Below are 27,335 nucleotides of genomic sequence, written 5' to 3' on the forward strand. Positions count from 1 at the left end.
CAGAGTTTAGGAGTTTATTTCAGAACTTTATAACAAAACAAAGGCAGTGGCGTTCATCATGCTGATGTATCAAAGAGTCTCTCAATCATTTCTCCAACGTGTTCCACTGAGTATTTGATGTATTTATCTGGGTTTTTAGTGAAATTCACCCCTGTGCCGTACCTAGAAAAGAAAACGGGGTATTAGAGGACTCAAGGAAAGCGTGTGGGTGACAATGCCAGGAATGATATATTAGTAAACATGGAGATAGAGCAGGTGTAGGGAACCTTGGCTCTTCAGCTTTTGCAAAACTACAACTCCCATCATGCCTGGGCAGCCAAAGCTAAAGCTTTGGCTGTCCAGGCATGATGGGAGTTGTAGTTTTGCAACAGCTGAAGAGCCAAGGTTCCTTACCCCTTAGGTAGACAATCCAAGATCACAGCTTACTTGTGCAAGAAGGCTCCATAGGCTTCCTGCACTATTTTCTTCTGTGACTGACGGATCCGCTCCCGCTGTTTTTTGTCTGGAATAGCCCATGACTTCTGGATTTTGCAGATCTCCTCCAGTCCTTCATTAAAGCCCTAACAATAAAAAGCAGAGATTAGACATGGGGTTTGGGGTTATATTACTTACAATGTCACCATACATACCCATGATCCATCAGTCTCACCTTAAATCGTTCCTTTATCATCTGTCTCTCTTTGTCTTTCAACTGTGACAAATAAAAGTATAAAAAGGTTAGTAAATTCCCACTCTGGGGAAGATCGGAGAATCTCTGTGTCTTACAGTAACTCGCCTTCGCTCCCTGGAGTGGCGGCATGTTCTTGTCGTTGACATAGTCAATCACCTTGAGCCAGCTGGAAGAGAAACAGGTAGTGTTAAAGGGGAACTAGCAGCAGGTTAGACGACTGCTGATAGCCCCCTAATGTGGATGGGGTATAGAGGAGGAAGGTATGTCTCAAACCTTCCTCCTCGGCACCATTCCCATGCCCTTAGTAGTTAAATCTATGGCCAGGAGCACCACTAGGAGCAATGCTCCTAATGGTGCTCCGGGCCATGGATTTAACGACTAACTGCACAGGAACTGGGCCTTTCTTCTTCCTCTTTGTTGTATTTATAGGTAATGTTGCCTATGATTTCCTGTCCTTATAATATCTTGAAAATAATGGGATCTGGTGGGACCACCCATGATGGCTCTCGCCATGGATAGTCATTCAATCTATGTTAATTTTTATTTTCTGTACCAATGCATTGGAAGTAGGGTTGCACGATGCCCCGAAAAATCGGTTCAATACCAGGATTCCCTGGTAGTCGATACTTTATGTTAAGCCGTGCTTTTGTGCAGCTTAACATAGAGTATACTGCAGAGAACATGGAGAGATAGGAGCGAGAGCGGTGTGGCTGGGAGAGGAGATCGCAGGAGAAGGATGGACGTGCAGAGAGCGGGGGAGGAGATGCCGCCACTACACCTGTGAGGATCCAGCGCGGCTGTGAAATGGGGGAGGCAGGCGGGACTGTCAGGACCCTGCTGGTGCAGACATGTGCGATAGTGGGGTGGGAATCACATGTCACCACACTGACAGGGGAGCAGGGTGTGAGGGGAATGCTGCAGCCGCCCGACAATGCAGCCTGCTAAACTGTGTGCCGGACAGGTGATCAGGACAGAAATCAGTCGGCTGTGTGTGGCAGCTGTTCTCTGTAGCACAGGCCATGCTTCCCGGGCAGTGCGGTGATCTGTGACCTCTGCCTGGCCGGTGTGCGTCCTCCCTCCTCCTTAGCAATTCGTGCAGCACCCAGGATCCTCTTCCCCTGCTGTAAGCCTGAAGATTCTTCTCTCTCCTCTCTCTAGCTCTTTATCCTCCCTCCTATCTATCTATCTATCTATCTATCTATCTCCTATCTACTGCCCCAGCATACCCAAACAGCTGAAACAATGCATAACTACCTCCCCCAGCATCCCTCATAGCTGAAACAGTGCATAACTACTGCCCTCAGCATACCCCAACAGCTGAAACAGTGCATAACTACTACCCCCAGCATCCCTCATACTGAAACAGTGCATGACTACTGCCCAAGCATACCCCAACAGCTGAAACAGTGCATAACTACTACCCTTAGTATACCCAAACAGCTGCAACAGTGCATAACTACTACCCCCAGCATCCCTCATAGCTGAAACAGTGCATAACTACTACCCCCAACATACCCCAACAGCTAAAACAGTGCATAACTACTACGCCCAGCATACCCCAACAGCTGAAACAGTGCATAACTACTACCCTTAGTATACCCAAACAGCTGCAACAGTGCATAACTACTACCCCCAGCATCCCTCATAGCTGAAACAGTGCATAACTACTACCCCAACATACCCCAACAGCTAAAACAGTGCATAACTACTACCCCCAGCATACCCCAACAGCTAAAACAGTGCATAACTACTACCCCCAGCATACCCCAACAGCTGAAACAGTGCATAACTACTACCCCGGCATCCCTCGTAGCCGAAACAGTGCATACCTACTGCCCCCAACAGCGGAAATAGTGCATAACTACTACCCCCAGCATCCATCATAGGCTTGTAGTATTCACTGTGTGTTGTCTAATTTGGTGCCAAAATAAAGAATAAAAAAAAACAGAAGATGACAGAAACCTTCTTTGGTAGCTCTGGATCTGCTGTTCTATGTGATCACGATACAGAGTGTCAGGGTCCTTTTGGGTCACAGACACCAACTGCATAAGCTCCGACCTGTAGAAACATACAAAAAAAAATTAATAAAAAAGAAACAGACTAACATCAATATAAAGTCAACAAAGGGCCAAAGGATATATTTTCCCTGGAGAATAACCCCCCACCACCTCCCCAGTACTGTATATTTTACTGCAGATTTTTGGTGCTCGGAACCTGACGATCTCTATATAACCAGAAGTATATGTCTGAGAACTTCTCTCCTTTGCTTCCATAATAATAACAGTAAGCAACCCACAACAAAAACTGACTTGTTGCGGATGTCAAAATTACAGCGAGGGACAATTTCCATGCAGATTCCATGCACAATTTTACTGCAGCACTGGGATGAGATTTATTAAAGGAGAAGACCAGCGAAAACAAAAAATCCAGTGCGGGCAGGGATGTGTGGGAACATAATGGACATTTTATTAACTATGTAACTATATAATAAAGAAGTTATACTTACCCATATCCATACTCCTGCAGCGCTACATCACCGCTCATAAACGACCCAGCTCAGGAGCCCATTAGGCACTTCCTGCCGCATTGTGAATTGGTAAGGCAGCGCTGCAGGGGCACCTGGATGGGTAAGTATAGATTCTTTATTAAGTATAGATTATTTATTCCCACACCGGATTTTTCATTTTCACAGGAGTTCTCCTTTAAAGTCCTATCCACACTGCCACTACTGTGGTGGATTCTGTGCTCAGAAACCAGCTATGGAATACCTGCTCCCCATAAAGCTTCTATAGGATGTTTCCTCCTTACTTTTCCAGCGACTTGAGGATGTAGTTATAATTGTTGTGCAGAAATATGGCCCCCAGAGCCAGGTCTTCGTACATCTTTGATTTAGACAGAAGCTTTAGATGCAAGTTTCCAAGGACTTTACCTGGGAGAGAGGAAAGTGAGGTATAATGCATCTGAAATTAAAGGAGTACTTTGGGCAGGAAGGCTTTTCTCACTATGACTATGACTCACTATGAGAGGGTGGATGAAAGCAATGACGTGCACTTACCTACCCAGTTCCAGAATCACGCTGCTGCGGTCTCTGGTCGCTTCCTGGTCTATGACAAAGCTTGAGAAGGGGTCCCACCTCTGCCGCTGAATGGCAAAGTGGGTTTGAAAGGTCATGTCTCAAGCCGTGTCATAGACCTGGAAGCGGCCAGAGACTGGAGTAACACGATGCAGGACCCAAATAGGACGTTGTTGCTTTGATCCACCCCCTCCCCGGCCATTGTGAAAAAAGCCCTCTCGCCCTGAGTACATCTTTAACTTGGTATTACTCCTTGGGGAGGGATATAATAGAGATGACACCCTAACTCTCATTTGCGGAACAACACAGTCTATGGTAGTTATATTTACTGCATCGGATATATCGTTCCCCGTAGTTTTTTGGGGGGTTTAGGCAGGGTGCGCTTTGCCCTAGATCAGTCATGTGTAACTCTGGCCCGTGGAGCCATTATTTTTGACCCGCCAAGCAATTCATAGTTTGAATTACATCTGGCCCACCATGGCTACCATATAAGAGACTATGGGGGAGGGCTGGCTACTATATGAGACTATTGGGGAGGGCTGGCTACTATATAAGAGACTATGGGGGAGGGCTGGCTACTATATAAGAGACTATGGGGGAGGGCTGGCTACTATATGAGACTATGGGGGAGGGCTGGCTACTATATGAGACTATGGGGGAGGGCTGCCTACTATATGAGACTACTGGGGAGGGCTGGCTACTATATAAGAGGCTATGGGGGAGGGCTGGCTACTATATGAGACTACTGGGTATGGCTGGCTACTATATAAGAGGCTATGGGGGAGGGCTGGCTACTATATGAGACTATGGGGGAGGGCTGGCTACTATATGAGACTATGGGGGAGGGCTGCCTACTATATGAGACTACTGGGGAGGGCTGGCTACTATATAAGAGGCTATGGGGGAGGGTTGGCTACTATATGAGACTACTGGGTATGGCTGGCTACTATATAAGAGGCTATGGGGGAGGGCTGGCTACTATATAAGAGGCTATGGGGGAGGGTTGGCTACTGTATGAGACTAATGGGGAGGGCCGGCTACTATATAAGAGACTATTTGGAGGGCTGGCTAATAAATAAGAGACTATGGGGGAGGGCTGGCTACTATATAGGAGACTATGGGGGAGGGCTGGCTACTATATGAGACTATGGGGGAGGGCTGCCTACTATATGAGACTACTGGGGAGGGCTGGCTACTATATAAGAGGCTATGGGGGAGGGCTGGCTACTATATGAGACTACTGGGGAGGGCTGCCTACTATATGAGACTATTGGGGATGGCTGGCTACTATATAAGAGGCTATGGGGGAGGGCTGGCTACTATATAAGAGGCTATGGGGGAGGGTTGGCTACTGTATGAGACTAATGGGGAGGGCTGGCTACTATATAAGAGACTATTCGGAGGGCTGGCTAATAAATAAGAGACTATGGGGGAGGGCTGGCTACTATATAAGAGACTATGGGGGAGGGCTGGCTACTATATAAGAGGCTATGAAGGAGGGCTGGCTACTGTATGAGACTAATGGGGAGGGCCGGAACTATATAAGAGACTATTCGGAGGGCTGGCTAATAAATAAGAGACTATGGGGGAGGGCTGGCTACTATATAAGAGACTATGGGGGAGGGCTGGCTAATAAATAAGAGACTATGGGGAATGGCTGGCTACTATAAAAGAGACTATTGGGGAGGGCTGACTACTATAAAAGAGACTATTGGGGAGGGCTGGCTACTATATAAGAGACTATGAAGGAGGGCTGACTACTATATAATAGAGTATGGAGGAGGGCTGACTACTATATAATAGAGTATGGAGGAGGGCTGACTACTATATAATAGAGTATGGAGGAGGGCTGACTACTATATGAGACTATGGGACAGATTTTTAATAGTCATCTCTCCCCAATCCCGCCCAACACATACTGTATGGTCCCATCATCCTAGGGAAGCTAGGTAGCATCTTTCTGTCAATAAGAATGATTTGTAAAGGCCCGTCTACGTGGGCCGATTATCGGCAAGGAGCGTTGCTAGAAACTGCTCATAATTGGCCTGTGTAAAAGTGTCAGTGATCAGTCGAAAAAAATGGGAAAACGCCCGATCCTCGGCTTTTTACTTCTTTTGTGACACGCTAAAATAGATCTCTATCAGCGGCACACCTCTCTGTGTTAACAGGGGGGCGTGCAGCCAACAGCAATATATTTAAATGGCTGCACAAACAATACCACAATTGTTTGGGCGGCCCAGCACTGCGATTAATTGTGCTTTTTGAAGGAATCTGCAGGGGGGGGGGGGGGATCAGTGTACTGAGGGTGTCCAGTGCACCAAAACGTCCCATTCACATAGAGAATAAACCAAACCGCTAATCTCACAAGAACAGCGCCAATGATAAAGGTAAGAAACTTATCAGCGTCCTGTGTCCTATAGGGACATATCGGCAGGTGAGATTCCTCAGTTTCCCTTTAATCCAACCCAATCATATACCCAGCGAGGTCCTGTACTCACAGATATATGTACTGAGAAGACGTCGGCTGAATTCGGAGCTGTAGTTACTGGCGGCGGAGCTGGTCTCTACAACACATTGAAGGCAGAGAATAGCACATCATTATATCATACCAATCAGACCCAGAAGACTATGAAATACAGTATAAAGATGGAGGACTGGTGAAACTAAAGATATCATGGAGGTTCCACAGCTACATGACTAGTGAGGGAGTGCATTACCTGACCATATTACTGATGGCATTATGGAGGATACTACTATATCAGCACCGGGTATGGGAACAATGTGGATTACCACTGTAACCCGTCTGATGTTATAGATGAGATGACATCCAGCCGCTCATACACACCACATACATTTTCTACAATATCCAGCCCCCCACGTCCTGTACTGTATATCTATAGTGATCTCCAGGCGGGTCACATGATTGATAGGGCAGCTGCAGGTCACATGATTGATAGGACAGCTGCGGGTCACTTGATTAATAGGACAGCCATCACGGTCCTAAGACACCTCCCTAGTTCCTGACCTATATTCTTTAATGGTGTTTCCATGACAACCAGTCTGGCCTATCTTAAGAAGGGCTGGATGAGCCCGATCCTGGGTGGATTTGCGTACATACGGACGGCTTCCAACAGCAAAACCCTTTAGGAAATATGGCAATTTCGAATACAGTCAAGATATGGATTCCTGGCTGACCCAGATAAACGCTCTACAAATAGAAAGGCTATATAAAGAAGTCCTGCGCAATGTACGGAAATAAAACCGAGCAGAGATAAATAGGCTGAAAGCTGGGTTCACACTACGTTTTTTTTTCATCCGTTTTTACAAAAAACGGATGGAAAAACGGATGCATTTGTGTGCATCCGTTTTTCCACTGACTTCCATCATAAAAAAAGGGATCAAAACGCATCTGTTTTTTTAACATAGACAAAAAATTGCGCCAACCATGTTTTTGCGTACGTTAATAAAAAAAAAACAGGTGCTTTTTGATCTGGTTTTTTTTTTTCGTTTTTGCAAAAAATGGATAAAAAAAACATAGCTTGAACCAACCCAGGCTAATACGTATGTATCTATTAAATTTAATGTAGAATAGGTGGATGGCACGAATACAGCAATTTTACAATGCAGTTCTCAGTCTGTGGCTACCTAGTTGCATCTGTTTCCCCAGGCTGATGGGGGGGAATATTCTGTTTCTAGTATTACATCACTTCTTTCAAGTATTGGAAGACGTGGCATCTTGTTTTATGCTGCCCCCTTTCCAGCCTCAATAAGTTGTATAAGAGAACAGCATCATGGGTACAGGCTTATTTCTACTTAATTGACAGCCAAGTGCAAAAGCATACTAGTCAACCTGACCAGACTCTCCCACAATGCGTCAATGCTCAGGCAAGATGGCTTAATCCTAATGAAATGCTGGACAGTGCGTACCCAAATGCCATTAACATTAACAGACAAGGACATATGACCCTAACACGGAAACGTTAACGTGAACAGATTTCTCCAGAACTGTGGTTGGAATGGAATCTGGTGAGGTCATGCAGCGAGAAGTTACACGTATGGGCATAGATAGGTATGAGCGGGGGAACCCCTAGAAGTCTTGCACTGCTTACCTCTAGGATCGATAGGAATATTGTAAGTGTCCCCAAGAACTATTGGTAAGGGAGGGGAGGAAGAGGAGAAAAAAGAAGCAAGAAGAAGGAGAGAGAGGGGCCGAAGAACAGGAGGGAACAGAAGATCAGTTTAGTGCACTAAAAGGAGAAGATTAAATCACTAAGTAAAAAATGACAGATGTGGCTGAATGTGGAGCTTACAAAATCAGAGAAAACGGAGAGAAAGAAGGTCTTATACAAGTGGAGTCAAAATAACGTGGAAAGGATCATGTGAGAGGCCAAGATGGAGGAAACCTTAGAGGGTAAATTACAGGATATAAATCACATTACAAATAAATTACAATGAATTAAAGGGGTTCTCTGGGACCTTACAGGGGTACTCTGGAGATTTTCTTTTCTATCTATGTTTAGTGCACAGTTAAATAGAAAAAAAAAATCATCCTATTCTTCCTATCCTTGCTCCCTCGTCGCCATAGTCATGGTCAATGACACAAGGACCTCAGTGGTGTACCACCTCCGACACAAGGAAATGCTTCATAGTGGGACCAGCGTCTGTCACCAGGGAGGCTATGGGGGGCCAGGAAGGTAAATTAAAGGATTTTTTTCTATTTAACTGCACACTGAGCACCAATAGAAAATCTATGGAATACCCCTTTAACATTAGAATGTTAAGTAAAAAAAAAAAAAATGAAAAACCAAACATTACTCAATGATAAATCTTCTACCACTCCATCAATGTTCATCTGATCGCCTATGCCTGTCTCTTCTATTATTCTGGAGCAATGACGTGCCGTACATCCACAAGACCACTACAACCAAGCATTGGCCTTAAAGGGGTTGTTCACCAAAAAAATTTTTTTTTCAAATGAACTGGTGCCAGAGATGTGTAATTTACTTCTATTAAAAAATCTCCAGTCTTCCAGTACTTACCAGCTTCTGTATGTGCTCTCTGCTGCCACCTCTGTCCAGTGCAGCAGCAAATCCTCATAGAAAACATATCCTGCTGTGGACAATTCCTGACACGGCCAGAGGTGTCAGCAGAGAACACTGTTTCAGACTGGAGATAATACACCACTTCCTGCAGGACATACAGCAGCTGATATGTACTGGAAGACTTGAGATTATTTAATACGAGTAAATTACAAATCTCTAGCACTTTCTGGCACCAGTTGATTTGAAAGAAAGTTGTTTTTTTTTTAACTACTCCTTTAAGCAGGATGGAAAAAAAAAAAAAAAAAAAAGAATGGCAGGGACCACCAGAGGATCAGTACTGGAGCAGCGGAGGATTTATTATGTAAAATTTGATGCTTTATTTTATAACAATTCCTGCAACTTGTGTAAAGTGAAGTGAAATTGAACAAAGGAGGACACAGAAACCGTGACGGAGAAGCAGGCATTGATCCTGGCAGAGGTAAAATATACAGTCACCCGCACACAGTGTAAGTAGTCATGCTCAGAACACTAAGGGCCCTATTAGGCTGGGTTCACACTGCGTTATTGCAATCCGTTTTTTTCATCCGTTTTTTGCAAAAAAACGGATGAAAAACGGATGGAAAAAAAGGATGCATTAGTGTGCATCCGTTTTGATCCGTTTTTCCATTGACTTCCATTGTAAAAAAAAAACGGATCAAAACAGATCCGTTTTTTTTAACGGACACAAAAGTAGTGACAGCTACGTTTTTGCGTCCGTCCAAAAAAAGCTCTCGGTCTTTTCCTGTGCCAGTGATCGGCTGAACGACCTGTCAGCTCAGACAGGCGCTCTGAAGCTACACCGCGCGGTGCCGGGACTCATACAGAGCACAGGAGTAAACAGAGAGCGTGGACAGGTGAAGTATTAACCGTTTGGGCAAGGGCTGCACGGACATCGGTGCAGCCCTTACTAAACGATTATCGGGATGTGTAATGGGCCCAGTAAACAAGCACTGATCTAGCAGATCAGCCTGTGTAATAGGACCCTAAATGTCTGAGCCATGAGGTATTGTGCGCGCTGCTGACAAAGAAATATACAGGAATAGGGAAAACAAGTAGTAAAATGGGGTCATTGTGGGTCACCCGATACAAGTGGAAGTTCATTGTTGTGGCCCCCAGACACTGAACCCTCTCACCTTGTGATGCCAGCATGGCCCCTGCTGTCTCCTGGAACTCCAGCAGCTGTTGTAGGAAAAGGATGGCCTGCATAGAAAACACAACGCTCAGGAGCTCGACCACTTGTCAAAACCTGAAGTGTTTACACAGGAGTAACCAATAGGAGGACCCTCCCCAACTTCTGAACAAACACCCCTCCTACGGGTCACACAATCCTCCGATGCCAGGTCACATGTAAAGTATCTTCTTAAAGGAGAAGTCCGTCCAAAAGTATTTTTTAATATGTTATTACTTATGGAAAGTTAGACAAATTCCTAATGTACATTAATTATGGGAAATGCACATATAGGGCTATTTCCCTTAATATAGTAGATCATGGAGACTTCAAATTCTCTCAAATAACGTGACGTCACGAATCAGGTGTAATTTTAATGCTGCATACATCCTCTGGCCGCAGTTCCGGTGTGCCGGGTGGGTCCGCTTCTGTAATTCTGAGACCAGGGCCTACTTCCTCCCTGAGACCGGGGCCTCAATTACAGCAGCGGACCCACCCAGCATGCCAAAGCTGTGGCCAACGGACGTATGCAGTGTACGAGTGACAGCAGGGGTGGCATCAGTGGTGGCGGTGATGGGGATAGCCCTGGTACTACTTCCCCATCATCTGCTCATACTATGAGCAGATGATTATGAGTAGTACAGTGTATATGTGTGCATACAGACGTGTTACATAGACAGCCATTGATTCAATAGAGGGTCCAGCAGGGGCGCACTATATATAGAAGTCAATGGTACTCATTGAATTCTATATATAGTGCGCCCCCTGCTGGACACTCCATTGGAATTACACCTGATTCGTGACGTCACAGTATTTGAGAGAATTTGAAGTCTCTATGAGCCACTAAATTAAGGGAAATAGCAGTATTTGTGCATTTCCCATAATTAATGTACATTATAAATTTGTCTAACCTTCCATAAGTAATAGCAGATTAAAAAATACTTTTGGCTGGAGTTGTCCTTTAAGAATTCCTCTTCAACTACACGCAGTCTTCCTCTGCAAAACTAGTCCCCCCACCACCACCGTTCAGCTTGCATTCTACTTCTATCCTGTAAAAATTATTACACACTACATTCTGTATCCTGCATTGCCCTGTGTTATAACCCAGAGCTGCATTCACAATTCTGCTGGTTTGTTATGGAACTCTTATATTAGAATTATACAAATGAATATGTAGGCAACCCAAAAGTAGCGGTGACTGTGACCCCGGAGTTGCAATAAAGCAATGCAAGATGGCTTTTTTGAGACTGTGGAGTCGTAAGGTAACCCCATTCACTTGAGAGATGAAGTCGTACCACAAGCAGTGTGACACAGGACTCATTGTCGTGTCACCGGGAATCATAGAGTAGCCCTAGCCTATTACATAAGCATCAGCTCACTCACCCAGACAGCACTCTATACTCACATTGCTGGTAAGTTCATGCACGGTGCCATCTTTAGACATGCTGTTCTCCTTATCAGGATCACTCTACAAATTATAAGAACACACATAGCAACTGAATTTAGTAGTGTTTCTTTCTGAAGACAAACACATGCTTAACAAATTAAAGGGGTTCTCATGCACAAAAATATTTCAAATTAACTGATGTCAGAAAGTGCCAGAGATTTGTAATTTACTTCTATTTAAAAATGTCAAGTCTTCCAGTACTTATCAGCTGCTGTATGTCCTGCAGGAAGTGGTGTATTCTTTCCATTCTGACACAGTGCTCTCTGCTGCCATCTGTCCCTATAGAAAACCTTCTCCAGACTGGAAAGAATACACCACATCCTGCCGGACATACAGCAGCTGATAAAATAAGTAAATTACAAGTCTCTGGCACCAGTTGAAAGTCTCTGGTGCCACCTCTGTCCATGTCAGGAACTGTCCAGGTAGCAAATCGCCATAGAAAACCTCTCCTGCCACCTTTTATCAGACAAGTATGTCCGCCATGACTAATTTCAATCTATGTCCTAAAGAGTAAATCAAAATTACCTTAATACTGTCTGCAAAATCCTCAAGTGCTTTGGCTCCAGTCGTCTCTATAGAAGTTATAAGGTTAGGTAGTTTGTTCTTGGTGCTGGCTGCAGTACCCTACAGACGGAACATAAAGAAATGATTAAAGCATACCTGTATATATATATATATATATATATATATATATATATATATATATATAAATAAAAAAAAAATGGATTGGTTAGAATAACCCTTCAGAATGGCCACAAGGAGATTTTAGTGCTCTCCTCGTTCTCTTCATTTCAGGGGGTGGGACCAGGCCATGCCATGGCAAAAGCAGAAAGCAAACGAACATCAGTAGGATCATGGCATAGACGTGGCTAAAGCACAAAAGCAGCCATGGTCTAAGCAGTTAACTGATCATATTAACTGTTTACATAACATAAAAGAACACAAGTATTGTGCTGCCCAGAACTATACAAGAGATCAGAAGGAAGCCTTGATTTATCTTTCAGACTCGCCTTTGACCCCCTTGAGGCGGCAGGCAGGTTCAGCATACATGCACTGTGCAGGCTCTCTCTTGTGCTTAACACTATCTAAGCCCTGATGCCCTTTCTGTGTTCTGTCTTGGTCTCTCTGCTGCTGGAGACAGAATTCCCCTAACAGGCAGTGGACAGCAGTTTTCAAGTTAATGATACACCTAGTGACCATAACTTTGGCTCCTTTTTAAAGGTGTGAGGAAACATTTTTGTTGATGTGATTTATAAACATGTTAGAAATCATTTGAAGGGAAAGTGTATGAAATAATAGTGAACATTTCAACAATGTTACAAAAATGCCACATTATGTCCTTGGAAGTGTAACTGTCATTTAATATTTTTTATGCAAAAATCAAACAGTACGAATGATTTTAAAGGGAACCTGTCACCCCCCGTGCCGGGGTGAAGGCCGCCCGACATCCCCCCCTTCCCGCTAGAGCCCCGGATACTTACCCCATCTCGCCAAGTCCTGGGACGGAGGTATCCCTGTCTGAAGCCCGGGGCACACGCTGCTGAGATGAGTCCGACGCCCATAGAGAATGATAGCTCCATTAATTCTCTATGGGCGTCGGACTCATCTCAGCAGCAGGCGCAACGGGCTTCAGACAGGGATACCTCTGTCTCGAGACCGGCTCCAGGAACGGGACTTGGCGAGATGGGGTAAGTATCCGGGGCTCTAGCGGGGGTCGGGCAGCCTTCGCCCACGGCACAGGGGGTGACAGGTTCCCTTTAAGAAATGCTGTAATTGATTTTATTAGGCCAAAAAAGCCTCTTTCTGTACTCAAAAAGATGTTTTTCAGCCCCCCCCCCTTTACTTCTTATTTGTGCATTATCAGGCAAAGCAGTCTCCATTACAGAGAAGCAAAGTGAAGATGGGTTTGTCGAGTCCCATTATAACCTATAGAGGGGGGAGGGGTCGAGGGGGATGAGTCAGCAGGAAGAGAAGAGAAACAGCTAGTGCAGTTTGGAGACTGTCTGGGCACAGAAAACGGACCGCGGCACCGGCTTCCCCGTGACGGCGCCGTTCGATCCGTGGGTTCATATTAAAGAGGATGTACCTGGTGGTACATCCTCTTTAATAAAACCTATTACTAAGTTTGTTATAAGTATAGATTTTTGCAAAAAATGTAAATAACATGAAGCAATGGAAGAATGGCTCACCTCTGCTACCACTCACCTGAAGGACTTTGTCGAACTCAGGTTTGGTAAGTTTGAGATGCCGTAATATGGGGAAGATGCTCAAAACAGAGGTGAAATCGTGCCTGGAATTGGCTTTCTTGGCAGCGAACACAATATTTTCCCCTTCAAGAATGAGATTATCCAGTGTCTCCTAAAAAAGGGGAGATGTGTAAGTAAAGGGGGAAGAGGTGTAAGTAAAGGGGGAAGAGGTCCACAACTGTTCCGAGCTCATCAAAGTAAGAATGGCTGACCTGAATGAGAGAGTCAAAGGTTTTCTTCTGGTGGTGCTCCGGAATGATGTCTAACAGAAGCTGGTACTCGCTCTGTGCCAGCCGCACAAAGGCACTGATACAGTATATGTAAGTGTCCGTCTCCAGATCCAGCACATCCTCCTTCCCTGGGACGGAAGACAAAGTGATGTCACATATAATGCTAGAAAAGGCATCGGATCTGCTGTGCAGCATTAAAGGGGTTATCCAAAAAAAATTATTTCAAATCAACTGGTTTCAGAAAGTTATGTTGATTTGTAAATTACTTATATTTAAAAATTTCCAGTCTTCCAGTACATATCAGCTGCTGTATGTCCTACAGGAAGTGGTGAATTCTTTCGAATCTGACACAGTGCTCTCTCTGCTGCCACCTCTGTCTGTGTCAGGAACTGTCCAGAGCAGCAGCAGCAGCAGCAGCAAATCCCCATAGAAAACCTCTCCTGCTTTGGACAGTTCCTGTCACAGACAGAGGTGTCAGCAGAGAGCACTGTGTCAGACTGGAAAGAATACACCACTTCCTGCAGGACATACAGCAGCTGATAAGTATGGAAAAAACTTGAAATTTTTAAATCTATAAAACTTTCTGAAACCAGTTGATGTGAAAGAAAAATATTTTTGCCGAAGTACCTCTTTGAAGATGACCAGTAGCCAATCCAAAAAATGAGATTTTACAAACAATTAAAGGGGTACTCAGGGCAGGAGGGCTTTTTTTGCTATGGCCGCGGAGGGGGTGGACGCAGCTTGAGACTTGAGGTTTCCAGCCCGCTTAGCCGTAGCGGGATCCAGCCTTTGCCGCTGAATGGATGATGTGGGAACCGGTGCTGGAATCAGGGAGGTAAATAGACATCATTGCCTTCATCCACCCCCTCCTCGGCCATAGCGGAAAAAGCCTTCACACCCCGAGTGCCCCTTAACATAGCTTAAAGTGTTACTATCATGGTACTTACTAACTACTACTACTATCATGTGGTAACTTTTCACAGGCCATCAGACATGGCACAAGTTACTGATCGCAGTGGGTCTTACTGCTAAAACCTGCTGCGATCCTGAGATACAGGATGGGGGCAGTGTGCTCCACTCCCCAGACAAACTATACACCCAACTATCTCAAGGACAGGAGGGCATATCTAGAATCTCAGGACACCCTAAACTATCTCATGATAGTAACAACTTTTTTCAGGGATGGTTACAGGTCTTTATTAAAGCGACTCTGTACCCACAATCTGACCCCCACAAACCACTTGTACCTTCAGATAGCTGCTTTTAATCCAAGATCTGTCCTGGGTTCTGTTCGGCAGGTGATGCAGTTATTGTCCTAAAAAACAACTTTTAAACTTGCAGCCCCGTGCCCAATGGGCATGGCTTAGAATATCTGTGCCCTAACTTTGCACCACCCCTCCGTCCCTCCTCCCCACCCTCTTCATCATTAGGAATGCCACTGGAACATTTTCTCCTGTCTGAACATTGCACAGGTGCCTTAACAATCCAGCCCATGTGCTGTGCTGACACAGCTGATGAATAGGAGACAATCTGCCTGGAGCATTCCTAATGATGAGGAGGGCGGGGAGGAGGAACAAAGAGGTTGTGCCAGCCTAATGCATACACAATCCAGGCCACGCCCGTTGGGCACGGGGCTGCACGTTTAAAAGTTGTTTTTTAGGACAATAACTGCATCACCTGCCAAATGGACCCCAGGACAGATGTTGGATTAAAAGCAGCTATCTGAAGGTACAAGTGGTTTGGGGGGGGGGTCAGATTGTGGGTACAGAGTCGCTTTAAAGCAATACCCATCACCAAGGGAACATGCACTCACCTAGGGCCGCACTGTGTTTGTCCCCCACGGCATCTCCGTGGTATCTGCCGCGAGAATCTTGCTCAAGACCTAATCGGTGGTTAGGGGGAGGCAGGGGGAGAGTGTTATCCAACACTTCACACTGAAGCCTGTGCCATACAGAGGGGGCGTCCGGTGTCCGAACTGGGAAAGGGTCCAGCATGGGGAATGATCTGGAGACGCTCCTTGTACAAACCAAGGGCAACTCAAAGACATGCAGGCTACAGTATTCTATTCCAATGACATGACCCATGAAGTCATCTGACCCTTCATTAGATGGGTACATGTAACACTGCAGTAGTATATAGGCTATAGGGGGATTTAGAAGTGGACCTGTTACCCCTCCCATGTCCTTTAGTAAACACTTGTATTCCTTTAACACTATGCCTTGTGCTGCTCCTCTGTTATGTCCCGTGAAAAGGTATGAATAAATGTACAAATGGGCGTTACCAACAGGGTGTCTCCCTATATCCCCTGGCATTCAACCTTTCATCAATAACCCTCCTAAAGGGAATGTGTCATCTGAAAATCTTATTGTTTAAAAAATGCTTTATGTTAAAGGAAACCTGTCACCAACCCCCCCCCCCCGTGCCGGGGTGACAGGCTCCCGACCCCCTGTTAGATCCCCCTATACTTACCTCATCACGCCGGGTACCGCTTCCTGAGCCGGTCGGGTGACTGAGATTTCAGCGTCCGAAGCCCGGCGCGCGCGCTCACAGGAGAGTCCGATGCACATAGAGAATGATGGAGCATCGGACTCCCCATTCATTCTCTATGTGCATCGGACTCTCCTGTGAGCGCGCGCGCCGGGCTTCGGGCGCTGAATTCTAAGTCACCCGACCGGCTCAGGAAGCGGGAACTGGCGCAATGAGGTATGTATAGGGGGATTTAACAGGGGGTCGGGAGCCTGTCACCCTGACACGGGGGTGTGGGGGGGGGGGGGGGGGGGTTGGGAGGAGGTCTGGGGGGGGGGGGGTGACAGGTACTCTTTAAACATCTTAAGACTTTTTGGTGACATTTTTTCTAATTTTCCATTTTTCTATCCATATTATAAAATAATCCTGAGATCTTGAAGTTTTCATTCTCACCACTGGGGCTAAAACTTAGCTGAGCCATCCTGTTGTGTCTGTAGTGTTAAGAGGAGGCTGCTGTAAAGTGATCTGTACAGCATTGCAGCATCAGGTGACACCAGAGAGGAGACAATAGCAGCTCCCTGTGGAATGACCTCTTCAAAGGTCACAGAGCGTGCTCAGTAATGTTTCACATTTATCTCGCAGACTCTGTCTATTGTCTATGCCCATTAAGCATGTTGTAAGGCATAGCACTAAATGCTGTTTAGAACAGCCCAGGCAATATGGCAGCCCCCCCCATAACAATGTACAAATAGTAAAAAATACTGTCAGAAAATAGAAACAGATTGGAATAAGAGAATATTTTTTAGGATCTGACACTAATCAGTTAAAGAAAATGTAGGTGACACATTCCCTTTAAGGCTGCATTACATGTCCACTCAGTAATGTTTCACATTCATCTCAAGGGGACAGAGTCTGTCTATTGTCATCTATGTCTATGAGTCTTGCTGTAAAGCATGTCCCAATTTTTAGTATCTGACTAACATATCCTAGTGGGTTTTGATCATAGAATTGGTAGTGGTACCCTGCCATACAAAAAGCCAACAAAGAGTGACAACCAAAATGGGGGAAGAGTAGTTCCAAATAACAGCAGTACATACAAGGATAACAGGAGGAGGAGCAGGAGGCAGGAGCTCATGCCATGCATCCGTTCAGTCTCCTGCAGGCCACACCCCCTTCTGGCACTGTCCAATCGCTGATGACCATGTCTTATTGACAAAATGGTAACGCCCATTTGTGAATTTACTCAAACATTTCCAGCTTGAATAAAAGAGGAGCAGCACAACACAGTGTTCTAAGAGAAGATGCAAGTATGTACTAAAACAGGGCAGGGGGAGTGATAGACCCTCTATAAAAGTCTCCATAACTGTGTGGACAGGAGCATTCCTGGCTCCCGTTATTAGCACCCACCAAGTTATACCAGATTCAGACCAAGAAAAGTACAACCATCTCCATGATATGTGCATTTACCTTCCAGGACGCCGAGGCTGGACCCTCCCTTTTTCCCATCATGCCCGTGCTGAGAGTACTGTTTGAGAAGATTCTGAGCCTTTCGGATAGTGCCTGTCACCAAGAGGAAAGCGAGAGGGAGAGAAGAGCAACAGGGGAGGGAAAAAATCTTGGAGAATGAGCAGGAAGATATCCAAACACCAAAATACAGATGAAAAAGCACCAGGGGGGATTAGAGAGGGACGTTTACCAGGTGACTAAAGATTATTGTACAATGGTGTTAGGGGAACATGTCACAACCACCAAACCCCAATGCATGCTGGTAAATCTGCCAACACTGAGCCAATGGATTGTAAAGAGTGTGCCTTCAAGTCAATATATCAGATTACAATTAATGGAGCCACGTCACAGGCGGGAGGGGGTTTCCTCCCTCTGGGGGCAGGGCGGACCGCCTCCAGTGCTTCAGCCCCAGCCAATGCCCGGTAATAGACCAGCGCCGTGCACGGGAACCAGGGCGCGGTTCAAAAAAAGGACCACAGCACAGGCATCCTCATGTTGTGCCAGTCTATTGATGTTAAAATCTTAGACCTGCTGGTACACTTTAAGGCCTCCATACACAAAAGAGAAAAGCCAGCCGCATTACTTAAAGAGGACCTATGGCTTTTGAGAAAAATTATGCAATCTGATGATTTCCCTGAGTATTACAGATAACAGGCTTTCCTCTCAATTTGGCAGAAAGAAATGCGATTCTCTTCTTCTTTGGGAGGTACGTATTCTAGAGGTGATCGTATAATGGATTCATCTGATTAGGATATAACTGCTTGTAATAGGTTAAACTGCAAGTGGAGAACACAGCTGCCTGTAAGATGTTACCCTGAGTCTCTCTGCAGCAGGCACAGCACACTAAGGAGAGAATACCGGCTACTTCTAACCTCTTCCTCCTCATCCTGCTCCCTAATACCTTTAAAAACAAATGCTAAGAATGTGCACCAGGGTATGAGGAGGAACAGCTGTCATCTGAACAAGCGTTTTGGCCCTATTAATGGCATATGGCTGCGCTTAATGCACCAGAGCAGATAAATGCTAACTTCTGGCAGACGCAGCCCTACCAAGCGATCTTACATTTCATGGCTGTCCGCAGAATCTTTCACCAATGCCAGCAGTATTTCTGAAGCAGTAACCTTGGCAGTTAACAGATTGCCAGCTCTTCATCTGCAAAAGAGTTTGGCTAAGCTTCTATAATGCATCGGGATGTATGAAGAAGCCAGAATTAGACACATGCTCAGTATTGTATTCCAATATTTTAGCTTGATGACCTCAGGATCAATGCAGTCATTTTATTAGATTGAATTTACCATTTGCCACCGTCGAAATTTACTGGCGCTTTACGGCAGATTCACAGCATGCCTTGCAGAGAATACACCCAGAGTTTATTAGATTTGCACCAATCATCATAAATGGTGGAAAGAAGATAGGAAGATACAAAAGCATGTCTCCCACCCACTACCCTCGGACACACGGAGTGGCCTTTACTCTGGGCAGGCTGCAGGCTGACAAAACAAAACGTAACGTTAATAACAATAATACAAAATGACGGACACAATGCAACAACAGAATGCTGTTATACATCAGCATACAATAGGCAGTGCGCATACTCTACCCAGCCTAAGCTGTATACCATCCATAAGCTTTGCCCCCCCCCCCCCCTGGCTGACCACCAACAGATATGCCACAGCACTGCTTGGATTATTCAGACAGGGAAGCTGGCTGGAAGCAGAGTTATACATCTCCAGCGTGTTAAGAGACTGCGGACACTTCCACGCATGTGTGATGCATGTGTATTGTTAATGTTGGCGTGGCACGCTGCAGAGAACTGCTTGTTTTTTACCTGGTATGAAGACTGCTTGTCATCGGGACATACAAGAGAGGAAATAACCGAGTCATTACACCCCAAGAGATACCATGCCCGTGATACCTTGCCCGTCTTAAAGCATATCTGTCATTAAAAAAAACTTTTGACAAAGACACAGAGACATGTCAATAGTTTTGATAGATCAGGGTCTGAGCATTGAGAGCGCAACTGATCAGGAGAACCAGCGGGCTCCTGCGATGTGTCCGCTGGATGACTCCATAGACTTACATTATGTAGCCGTCCAGGTCACATGACACAGAGCTGGGGGGGATGGGGGGGGAAGCACGGTCCACAGACTTCTCCCAGCTCATTCTCCTGATCAGTCACGGTCTGACCCCGACTGATCACAACTTTTGATATGTGAAATGTTTTTTATAGTGACAGGTACGTTTTAAAGCAGCTCTGTACCGGCACCTTGCTGCCCCCAAACCACCAACACCGCATTGTAGAGCTCCTCACGCCGTGCTCGGTTCGGGGGTCAGCCTGTCTCCCGATGTCTGTCAGTGGCGTAGCTACCATAGAAGCAAGGTAGGCATTTGCTATAGGGCCCGTGCAGGAGGGGGGCCCTGGGGGAGAAGGTAAGAGCGTGTGTTCTTCTGTTTAACCCCTTATGTACTGCAGTGTGTAAGTGACCCAGTGTTTACTTACATGCTGCAACGCAAAAAAGGGTTAACAAGCAGAAGACAGAGATCTCTGCTTAACTGCTCTGATAACCCTCGACCTCTGTTCTCCAGCTGCGCAATCAAGCAGAGGTCAGAGGTTATCAGTGCGCCAGCAATAAAGTGTGTGTGTGTATATATATATATATATATATATATATATATATATATATATATATATATATATATATATATATATATATATATATATATATATATATAATGTCCACAATAGAGCGCACTCCCAGTTCCAGTGCTGGAGTGCCAAGCAACGGAGATTGGATAAAAATCTCCACTAAATAAATCCAAGAATTTTGCGGCACATCCGTATGGTGAAAAAAAGTTGTGGTATTTATTGGTACATCAAAAAGCAAGTGCAACGTTTCAGTCTCATACACACACACATACACGCAGTGCTTTGTGTTGTGCACAGGGGAGGGGGGCCCCTTAAAATTTTTGCTATGAGGCCCCGTGAATCCTAGTTACGGCACCAGGAGACAGGCCAACCCCCGAACCGGGCATGGCGTGAGGAGCTCTACAACATGGTGCTGACCATTCAGGGCGGCAAGGAGCCGGTACAGAGTCGCTTGAAACCTAGCGTGAATGAACACAACAGATTTGAAGCTAAAGCAGTACACCTACACACCATGGATCTCCGCTCTCCAACAAAAATCTTTGACATGCCAAAAGTTTTGATCGGTCCAGGTCTCAGTGTGCATACCCATACAGATCGTGAAAACGAGCCAGGTGTAGGCCGCGCTGCAGTGCAGTCCGCTCCCCAATCAGACAGAAAAAAAAGGGTCATGCGCCATAGACTTCTATTAGGAGCCAGACTTATCATGTGACACTGAGCTAAGAGAGGAATGCAACTAGTGTGCCCTTCTCCCTGCTTGTTCTCATGATCGGTACGGGTGTGAACACTCAGACCAGGACCGATCAAAACTTTGATACGTCTCTATGACATGTCAAAACTAGGGATGGTCCGAACCTGCCGAACGCTCGGCTTCAGATTCCGTGCAGCGGGTGGATACAGAGGGAGGACCGCCTGGAAAACTGGGATACAGCCTATGGTTAAGGCTGTATCCCAGTTTTCCAGGCGGTCCTCCCGCTGTATCCACCCGCTGCACGGAGAAGGCAGACAGCGGGAATCATTTCCGAGGGTTTGTACGAACCCGACCTAAACCAGGTTCGGACCATCCCTAGTCAAAACGTTTCTTATAATGACAGGTAGACTTAAAAAAAAAAAAAAAAAAAAAAATTTAATATATTGCACAGACATGATTTTGGTGGGTTGGGGTCCCAGTTCTGAGACCCTCGCCAATCCCTAGATATGGCCTGGAGGAGAAGTCCCCATTATAAACCTTATAATGGAGCCCACCTCCTGCAATAACCGGGGTTAAATGACAAGTGATCGGCACAGCCGCATGTTTCTCCAGGATTTATGGAGAGATCACTGAGGGGTTTCAGCATTTGAGACCCCGACCAATCAAAACTTGGTGGAGCCCAATACTTTGTTATATAGTGTATAGCTACATGGTTGTAAACCATTCAGTTCAGCCCTTTCTGACCCCAAAGCCAACCATTAGGATAAATCCCTGGATCAAGGACCAGTCTCCAGGATCTGGTAACCATAGGTCCCTTCTGAAGTCTTGGATAGAAACCTGTAGTTAAGTCGCCCTTCACTAGAAACATTTAGCCAAAGAGCAGCCAGCACCCTGTAGTTGTGGTCTGACCTGGTCTCTTGGCCGGCTTCTTGGTCGGAGTATCTTTCCTCTTGTTCTGCACAGCAGGAGAATACGGGACTCCTGAGGAGGAGCTGTTCTTTCGGAAATGTTCTTTGAGACCTTTAATAGAGCGGTCCAGTTGGCTGGAGCGGATCTGGCAATATACATTCATGAAGTCTACAAGAAGAATAAAGCTGGTAAGAAATAAAAGTCCACAATGAATAAAGTCCAGACAACAAGACTATGGTTACTGCCCAAAAGGACCGATGCATCAGAGTTACAGCCAGTGAGATCCTATGTCGAGTCCATGTACAGAGTACATATAGCGAGGATATCCACTATGGCCAGGAGAAGAGCATGGCTGTGCACTTCACTCCCCACTCGATCCTACTCTTAGATTGAGCGGTGAGTAAGGCGCACAGGTTTGCCCTTCTCCAGGTAAGAGATCATTGGGGGTCTCAGCACTCAGACCCTGACTAGTCAAAAGTGACAGCACTGTTATAAGTGTATATGTATTGGACAAAAAGGAGGATTCCAAATACACATATATCCTGTCAGAGCTTCTCATAAGAATCTTCTCACCTTGGTTCCTCCCATATTCCACCAGCCACTGTGAGATGCGTATGATGTCCTGCAGGATACCTTCCGGGAGGTGCTCCAGCACCCCTTCCTCCTGTCCCTCTATCTCTTCATCTGTGCCAATCAAGTCCAAGATGAGAATCGGAGGAACGGGCTTACTGTGCCGCTGCAGGAGGTTGCGGAACTCGGCGTCCAGAGACTCTTTACCTCTTTCAAATAGCGATTTCTGCAAAGGGAAGCCAATGACTTAAGTCACCCTGTGCAGTAGTCAGACTGTAATAGCATCACTACAACAGCGGGAAGAGTTAGGAGCTCTGTGTGTGTGTAAACTTCTGTCTAGCTCCCCCCCCCCAATCTCATAAAACCCCTTTAATATGGTCAGGATTCCCCTTATGATGTCTAGTAGTAAAGTATATGGAAAACTGCTGCAAGGTTTTTCAGACAGGAATGCGGAGCAGTTAGTATTTTTACAACATCAACAGAGGAGCAGGGACACCAGTCATTTTGACAGGAGTCCCTAGTTCTATAGAGGAAACAGCAATGCGCTATGCAATCATCACCGCTTACTATATGGCTCATGGAGGTAAGTTCTGCTGCTAGGCATTGCTCCATATCTACATACACTCCATGGGTTAGACGTTCTGCACCTGGCCCAGGGAGCGTAGAGCTGAATCTGAATCAACATCTAATCCAAAACCAATCTGACAGCTTGATTCAAGTGACCAAGTGCTCTCTGCTGCCATCTCTGTGCGTGACAGGAACTGTCCAGAGCAGTAGTAAATCCCCATAGAAAACCTCTCCTCCTTTCCAGACTGGAAAGAATACACCACTTCCTGTAGGACATGCAGCAGCTGATAAGTGCTGGAAGACTTGATATTTGTTTTTAATAGAAGTGAATTACACATCTCTGGCATTTTCTGAAATTTTTTTTTTTTGCTGAACTACCCCTTTAAGCGATCATTTTCTGACTAATATTCCCTTTAAGGGCACAATATGTCCACAGGTACATAATCTACAACCACAGGCCTATGCTGGTAACATACCACTCTGTTCAGCTCAGGGCTGTCTGGATTGTTGTCTTGAAAATATTCTACTGCCTTCTGGATCTTGGCAATACAGCTTAGGTATTCCTCCAATCGTCCTGACGGCCTAGAAAAAAAGTAATGGAGGTGATACTATATACAGTATAGAGAGTGAATGGAGCGCTGTCTGCACATGCTCACTGTGCTCCATCCCCTCACACAGATAGATCCCCTGCCTTCTCATGGTCATTGTGCGTCACTATACAGGACGGTGTAATCTATGGCTTCCAGGGGGACTGTTCCTAACAGACAGCAGATCTACCTAGACAGGCAGAGTATGGGAGCGAGGACACATTCACCATCAGATCTCTGGTGACCACCCCTGTGGGGGATGTAACTGGGCCGCTACTGGTTTCCTGCAGCCAGTAAGATGGTACCAGCGGACCCCGATCCATCTCTTACCCATCCTTGATGACCTTCTCGGTCTCTGTGGCCACATGGTAATAACTGATGACGTGGTCCAGGCAGGACAGGGTACGGTCCACGTTTTCCTGCAGCCGCTGGAGTGTTTCCGTTTGCTTGTAGACGGGGATGATGGAATTTTCCAGTTTCATCAGTCGACTCTCAAAGGAAGATAGAATGGACACCTGCACGGGGAGAAGAGGAAGCTGCTGTGATAGCAAAAACTGAGGACCCTCACAGAATATATGTCACTGTACAGACTGTACAGACATCTCCGGGCACATACACCAGTGATACAGGGCGGAGGGATGTCACTGCACAGACATCTCCAGGCACATACACCAGTGATACAGGGCGGAGGGATGTCACTGCACAGACATCTCCGGGCACATACACCAGTGATACAGGGCGGAGGGATGTCACTGCACAGACATCTCCGGGCACATACACCAGTGATACAGGGCGGAGGGATGTCACTGCACAGACATCTCCGGGCACATACACCAGTGATACAGGGCGGAGGGATGTCACTGCCCAGACATCTCCAGGCACATACACCAGTGATACAGGGCGGAGGGATGTCACTGCACAGACATCTCCGGGCACATACACCAGTGATACAGGGCGGAGGGATGTCACTGCACAGACATCTCCAGGCACATACACCAGTGATACAGGGCGGAGGGATGTCACTGCACAGACATCTCCGGGCACATACACCAGTGATACAGGGCGGAGGGATGTCACTGCACAGACATCTCCGGGCACATACACCAGTGATACAGGGCGGAGGGATGTCACTGCACAGACATCTCCGGGCACATACACCAGTGATACAGGGCGGAGGGATGTCACTGCACAGACATCTCCGGGCACATACACCAGTGATACAGGGCGGAGGGATGTCACTGCACAGACATCTCCGGGCACATACACCAGTGATACAGGGCGGAGGGATGTCACTGCACAGACATCTCCGGGCACATACACCAGTGATACAGGGTGGGGGCTTCTGGGATGGGACCATCACACACACTCACCATGTTGTTGGTCAGCTGATCGCTCTTATCCAGACTCTCTTTGATGAAGGTCAGCATCTCCTCTTCCTGCAGAGATGAAGGTTAGTGCACAGGTGTAGCCATATACGCTGATCCTGAGTTTTCTCTCATCATTTCTATTAGGCTTTATGTATTTGCTGCAGTCCAATTACTTCATGACAAACATCTGCCACAGTATTTCATATGGGGGAGTGACACTCTATTAGGCTGCAGTCACCTGTGTTAGACCTGTACTAATCAGGGGTTACCAAAGGAAGACCTATACTGATCAGCTGATCGCTGGGGTTACAGAGAATAGACCTGTACTGATCAGCTGATCACTGGGGGGGGGGGGGTTACAGAAGATAGACCTGTACTGATCAGCTGATCACTGGGGGGGGGGGGGGGGTTACAGAAGATAGACCTGTACTGATCAGCTGATCACTGGGGGGGGGGGGGGGTTACAGAGGATAGACCTGTACTGATCAGCTGATCACTGGGGGGGTTACAGAGGATAGACCTGTACTGATCAGCTGATCGCTGGGGTTATAGGAGATAGCCCTGTACTGATCAGCTGATCGCTGGGGTTACAGAGAATAGACCTGTACTGATCAGCTGATCACGGGGGGGGGGGGGGGGGGGGGGTTACAGAAGATAGACCTGTACTGATCAGCTGATCACTGGGGGTTACAGAAGATAGACCTGTACTGATCAGCTGATCACTGGGGGGGGGGGGGGTTACAGAGGATAGACCTGTACTGATCAGCTAATCACTGGGGGGGTTACAGAGGATAGACCTGTACTGATCAGCTGATCACTGGGGGGGTTACAGAGGATAGACCTGTACTGATCAGCTGATCACTGGGGGGGTTACAGAGGATAGACCTGTACTGATCAGCTGATCACTGGGGGGGTTACAGAGGATAGACCTGTACTGATCAGCTGATCACTGGGGGGGTTACAGAGGATAGACCTGTACTGATCAGCTGATCACTGGGGTTACAGAGGATGGACCTGTACTGATCAGCTGATCACTGGGGGTTACAGAGGATAGACCTGTACTGATCAGCTGATCACTGGGGGTTACAGAGGATAGACCTGTACTGATCAGCTGATCACTGGGGGGGTTACAGAGGATAGACCTGTACTGATCACTGGGGGTCGATGAATGATGAATGCCCTGTGATTGGTCAGAGCTGCAGGATGGCTGCTCCCTCCCATGGCTGTGTATGGAGGCAGCAGTGTATACAGCACTGATCACACACAGCGGTATACTCCGCATCACCTGCTTCAGCTTCTCCTCTATGTCCCGCTTCCTGGAGGACGCATCCTCGTAAGAAATCATCCTGTCAGATTAATGTCCGAAGCGGCGGAACCGATCCGATCCGTGCAGCATCCTCCACCCTTCCTGACCCACAGGAACCACACACAGGAGCCTGGTGACGTCACCGTCACGTGGCCCTGACGGCCGCGCGTCACATGACCGCCGCGCCGGGAAGTTGTCTCATAGGGACTGTGGTGTGTAATATAAGATGCTTTCCGCTAGGATGTGCGTGCTCTGCCGTGACGCTGCAGTAAACCTGAGGGGGCGCTATGCAGGACATACAGGATATCAGGCATCACTTTGCTGCCCAAGAAATATATGCAAGTCGTTGTGGTTGCTGGGAAATACATGTACTGTGCGCTACTTGGATCATACTCTAGGTGGCGCCGCAGAGCACGCTGAACACGCGCTAGGTGGCGCTGCAGAGCACGCTGAACACGCGCTAGGTGGCGCTGCAGAGCACGCTGAACACACGCTAGGTGGCGCTGCAGAGCACGCTGAACACACGCTAGGTGGCGCTGCAGAGCACGCTGAACACACGCTAGGTGGCGCTGCAGAGCACGCTGAACACACGCTAGGTGGCGCTGCAGAGCATATCAATAATGTATTGTAGATGTAGACAATACTTAGAAGCAGCATACAGTGCAATTCACTACTGACACCACTGAGCATGCATTGCACTTGTTTTAGAGCGTAATATGCAGAGATAAGCTCAGGGCCGTATTACCAGCTGCTGCTGCCCCCCGGCACTACACCTGCAGACGCCCCATCTTCACTCACCAATTAGCT

The 27,335-nt window shown here is 46.6% G+C and overlaps 1 protein-coding gene across 8 annotated transcripts; it reads right to left on the bottom strand.

The window, feature by feature from the left end:
- EXOC7 (exocyst complex component 7) lies at positions 1–26,698 on the bottom strand. 8 transcript variants are annotated; one of them, XM_069953971.1, is made up of 21 exons: positions 26,508–26,698; positions 25,226–25,291; positions 24,186–24,370; positions 23,745–23,850; positions 22,705–22,927; positions 22,132–22,299; positions 19,716–19,727; positions 17,849–17,941; positions 15,729–15,797; positions 13,898–14,043; positions 13,645–13,797; positions 11,965–12,063; positions 11,398–11,460; positions 9,958–10,024; positions 6,242–6,307; positions 3,479–3,599; positions 2,633–2,728; positions 776–836; positions 650–691; positions 427–560; positions 1–162 (listed from the first exon to the last, which is right to left on the bottom strand). In XM_069953971.1, the coding sequence occupies exons 1-21, from the start codon at positions 26,565–26,567 to the stop codon at positions 57–59; spliced, it is 2,136 nt and encodes a 711-aa protein (XP_069810072.1). In that variant the 5' UTR covers positions 26,568–26,698; the 3' UTR covers positions 1–56. The 8 variants fall into 8 exon arrangements, with proteins under 8 accessions (XP_069810072.1, XP_069810069.1, XP_069810066.1 ...); XM_069953968.1 differs by lacking the exon at positions 17,849–17,941; XM_069953965.1 differs by lacking the exon at positions 15,729–15,797.
- Positions 26,699–27,335: the final 637 nt, after the last annotated feature.

Source organism: Dendropsophus ebraccatus, chromosome 14 (genome assembly GCF_027789765.1).
Source record: "Dendropsophus ebraccatus isolate aDenEbr1 chromosome 14, aDenEbr1.pat, whole genome shotgun sequence".
In the NCBI taxonomy this organism is placed as follows: Eukaryota; Metazoa; Chordata; class Amphibia; order Anura; family Hylidae; genus Dendropsophus; species Dendropsophus ebraccatus.